The sequence below is a fragment of the Nyctereutes procyonoides genome, unplaced genomic scaffold (genome assembly GCF_905146905.1).
Source record: "Nyctereutes procyonoides isolate TBG_1078 unplaced genomic scaffold, NYPRO_anot_genome, whole genome shotgun sequence".
In the NCBI taxonomy this organism is placed as follows: domain Eukaryota; kingdom Metazoa; phylum Chordata; class Mammalia; order Carnivora; family Canidae; genus Nyctereutes; species Nyctereutes procyonoides.
Window position 1 is genome coordinate 26159786 of NW_026575036.1, and position 4065 is coordinate 26163850.

Below are 4065 nucleotides of genomic sequence, written 5' to 3' on the forward strand. Positions count from 1 at the left end.
GAAGAATTGGAAAAGCTGACAGATGGGGTGGAGTGGGATGGGTGTGAAAGGTGTGTGTGTGTAGATACACAGCAGCCAGCCTATCCACTGTTTAGCATGGCAAGGATACATGAATTTCCTTGGCAGGGGGAGTCAATTGGTCATCTTGGTAGAAAGCTGATTTTGGACTCTAATTGTCACATCCAGGATGGTTGTTAGGGAGTTTCCCTTGACAGCAAGAAGCTGTGGGGTGCTGCAGGTATAGGAGAATAGGCAGGAGAGAGGAGAGTGAGCAGGAGTCAAGTCTTCTGAGTCAGGGAACTTGCAGAGGCGGATCACACTTGATCTTAGCTAAAAGGCCAAGAAGTGAGGCACTGAGAAGGATTAGCAGGATCTTACAAAGAATTCCCATGTGCCTCCACCAAAGCCAGTTTGTATAAAGGCTGTCCTGAGGTCGTTTTTATTTTTTATTTTTTTTGGGGGGTCAGCCATTGATAACTAGAAAATAAGTGACAATCAACAGTGAGAAAATAACAATAGGGCAAATTACAGGAATTTTTTTTTGTTCCCTCTGCCTTTTTTGTCCTCCAGATTGGGAGAACTGACCTTGAGGAAGTGGTAGAGGGGATGTGTATGGGCCAGATTAAGCCTCTTCAGAATTGTGAGATCCCAGCTCAAACCTGCATTTGGGGAAGGAGAGGAGTGAGACTTTAATGAGATATATGTCTTATATTAGAATGTACATATATTAAACAAAGTGATCAGAACATTAAGGATCTGCTGATATATCTTTAAATGTAAGGAAATGGAGATTATAGATCCCAGTTGAATTAAGTAACTAGAAAAAAATCAGTTTCATGTGTATTTGCCATGGAGTTGGGACTACTTGGTAAATGGATTACATTAAAATCTTCGTGTGCAAAGGACAGTAGAAGAAAGTATACCCAAATATGGGTGATGGAATTATTTTTGATAATTACCATCTTTTCTTTAACCTATCTGCTTCTTTATTATAACTTAAAAAATTGGGGCAGCCCAGGTGGCTCAGCGGTTTAGCGCCGCCTTCAGCCCAGTGTGTGATCCTGGAGACCCGGAATCGAGTCCCACGTCAGGCTCCTTGCATGGAGCCTCTGTCTCTGCCTCTCTCTCTCTGTGTCTCTCATGAATAAATAAATTAAATTTTTTAAAAAATTGGAAATGCAGTTGTGTTATTAATTAGTGCATGATTCAGTACCTGATATGCTTTATGATAACATATGTTTATGAAAAAATGAAGTAAAATAAAACTACAGTATTTTAACCTATTAATCAAAATGATGTGGGGTCATCTAACGTGAGTCAAGGAATTCTTGAGACATCGTATGGTGTAACTTAGTGAGTTTATTTAAGTGGCACTGCGACAGGACCCATGGACAGAAAGAATTGTACTTCTGGTGTGTGAGGCTGGTGGTTATCTATTTAGTAACCAAAGGGAAGAGGGCCTGCAGGGAGTATCAGGTTACAAAAGTTTTTTCAAATTTGTTTAAATTCCTACTCATACAACTACTTTTGTGACATTCTTCTGATCATCAGTTCAATATTAACTATCTGTGAGATATATAAGCAGTAGTGAGACCCTAAAAGAATGGAGTAACCAGCACATGCCTGATACTTATTGAAACTATGCAGGCTGTAAATCAGCTTTCCTGGCTAAGGGTAAACATTTTCCTGCTTCTGTCCCTCATCAATAGCATGTATTATTGGGGTCTCATTAATTATGTTAATAAATAACATTGAATGAGTATAAGCTACCACATTTTAAAACAATCTATTTTGAGGAAAGTCATAAATGGTATAGAAAATTTTCTCAGAAAAAAAAAAGAAAATTTTCTCAGAAGATACAGATTTGGTGACATAAATATATATATATATATTGCATATTTCATAAACCCATGCTAGAATATACGAAAAGGAAATTACTTCAAAACAATTGACTCAAAACCCTTGCCTTCCCCAAATGGACTAAATGGACAATAAAAGCTTGAAGGAGGTGAATTGTTGCAGAAGGCTACATTTTCCTGTCTTACCTAGAATGAGCGACATCTTCCCTCATGTTCCAACTTCCAAGTAACAGAACAATAGAGTTCTTGGTATCACCCAAATCAATGACCTGCTAATTGTGCTGTCCAGAATTTTAGCACTTTTGTCTAACTGCAAAGCTTCCTCTTCAGTTGCCTTCACAGACCTCAAGTCTAACTTTCTTTCCCTGACATTCAACACTTTTTGGTGAAATCTTACAATGTTCAGTGCCTTTCTGTACATTTAATCCTAAAAAATAATCCAATACACACACATTGTTTTACTCAGTATCAATGAAACAACAGAAGAATGAATTATGATGAAAACTTTTAATCAACATGACTATATATTCCATGATCTGCCTTTGAGCATGATTTAATCTGAACCACATTCCCCTACCCTGACCCCACGCTCAAGGTACCTATGTGCCTCTTTTCTCTCTTTTTTAAAGATTTTATTTATTTGACAGAAAGACAGAGAAAGGGGGGGGAGAGAGAGAGAGAGAGAGAGAACAAGCAGGTAAAGCAGCAGGCAGAGGGGAGGGAGAAGTAGACTCATCACAGAGCAGAAAGCTGGAAGGGGGGCTCAATCTCAGGACCCTGAGATCATGACCTGAGCTGAAGGTAGATGCTTAACTGACTGAGCCACCTGGGTGCCCCTCTGTGCCTCTTTCATAAGCTCTTCTCTGGTATATTTTAGCATCTAAAACAGTAAACCATCAGGAAGATTGTAGTATCAATTCAGCAGATATCCTGAAGCCTGTAGTTGTTTCCTAATTGGTCATCTCTTTGTAGTTTGCTACCTGTGCCATTGCAAACACTTTCCCAAGGTTCTTCTTAGAGCTGCCTTTACTTCTTTGTTTTTCAGGCTGTAAATGAGGGGATTCACTAGGGGAGTGATCACACCATACTGTATGGAGAAGATCAGCTCCAGAGGTGAGCCTGACGTTGGCATGAGATGACGGAGGAAAGCTGAGCCATAGAAGAAGCTCACTGCAGTGAGGTGGGAGGAGCAGGTGGAGAAGGCCTTGCTTCTGCCCAAGGAGGAGCTGATGCTCAGGATGGTGGAGACAATGCGTGCATAGGAGAAGAATATCAGGAAGAATGTACCAAAGCCATGCAGGAGTGTGGAACAGAGCAGGATAGTGAGGTTGGTAGAGACATCAGAGCAGGACAAAGGGAAGAGGGAGGGCAGCTCACAGCTGTAGTGGGGGATGGTATGGGCTTCACAGAAGTTCAAGTTCATAGCCAGGGGGATGTTGATAACTGCATCCAGGAAACCTAGGCTCCATGAAGCCCATACCAGCCTCACACACAGCTGGTTGCTCATGATACGGCTGTAGAGCAGAGGGTGGCAGATGGCTGCATAGCGGTCATAGGCCATGGCAGAGAGCAGGAAAATTTCTGTTCCTCCAACGTCAAACACAAAGAAGGCTTGAGTCAGGCATCCTTCTATTGAAATGGTTTTCCTTTTAGATAGGAGGTTCTCCAGCATCTTGGGCACAGTGACCGAAGAAAAGCAGAGGTCTAGGAAGGACAGATTACTCAGAAAGAAATACATGGGTGTGTGGAGGTGGAAATCAGCACTGATCACCAGCAGCATTGCCAGGTTCCCCATCACAGTCAGGAGATAAATCCCCAGGAAGAGCACAAAGAGCAGAGCCTGGACTTTGGGGTCAGCAGACAGCCCGAGGAGGATGAACTCAGTGCTGGTGCTGTGGTTTCTCAAGGCCATTTAGAGAGCACGTTTCCTAGAAATAAATATAGGATGGACTCAAAACTTGTCTTGATTACACCCAATTACAGAATTAGGGACCTCCTTTTATGTTCCCACTCTTAATTATATAGGTTTCACATATGCCCTTATCAACTATCTAGAATCCCCTCTTCCCTGTCTAGTATTTGGTTTCAAAGTCTCTATGATATTGCCATATAGTTGTTAATTCTACTTTAAAGACTGCTGAGGAAATTTGTGAATTTGGACAGACCTAGTCCATGACTAATCTATTCTATGTTCTTCAGCTGAGCA

General features: G+C 41.4%; 1 protein-coding gene across 1 annotated transcript; it reads right to left on the reverse strand.

Annotated features, from left to right (window-relative positions):
• Positions 1-2835: 2835 nt before the first annotated feature.
• Positions 2836-3771, reverse strand: LOC129505687 (olfactory receptor 8S1-like). The gene has a single exon (XM_055318930.1). It carries the CDS (start codon positions 3769-3771, stop codon positions 2836-2838), a length of 936 nt encoding a protein of 311 aa, XP_055174905.1.
• Between the last annotated feature and the right edge of the window lie 294 nt (positions 3772-4065).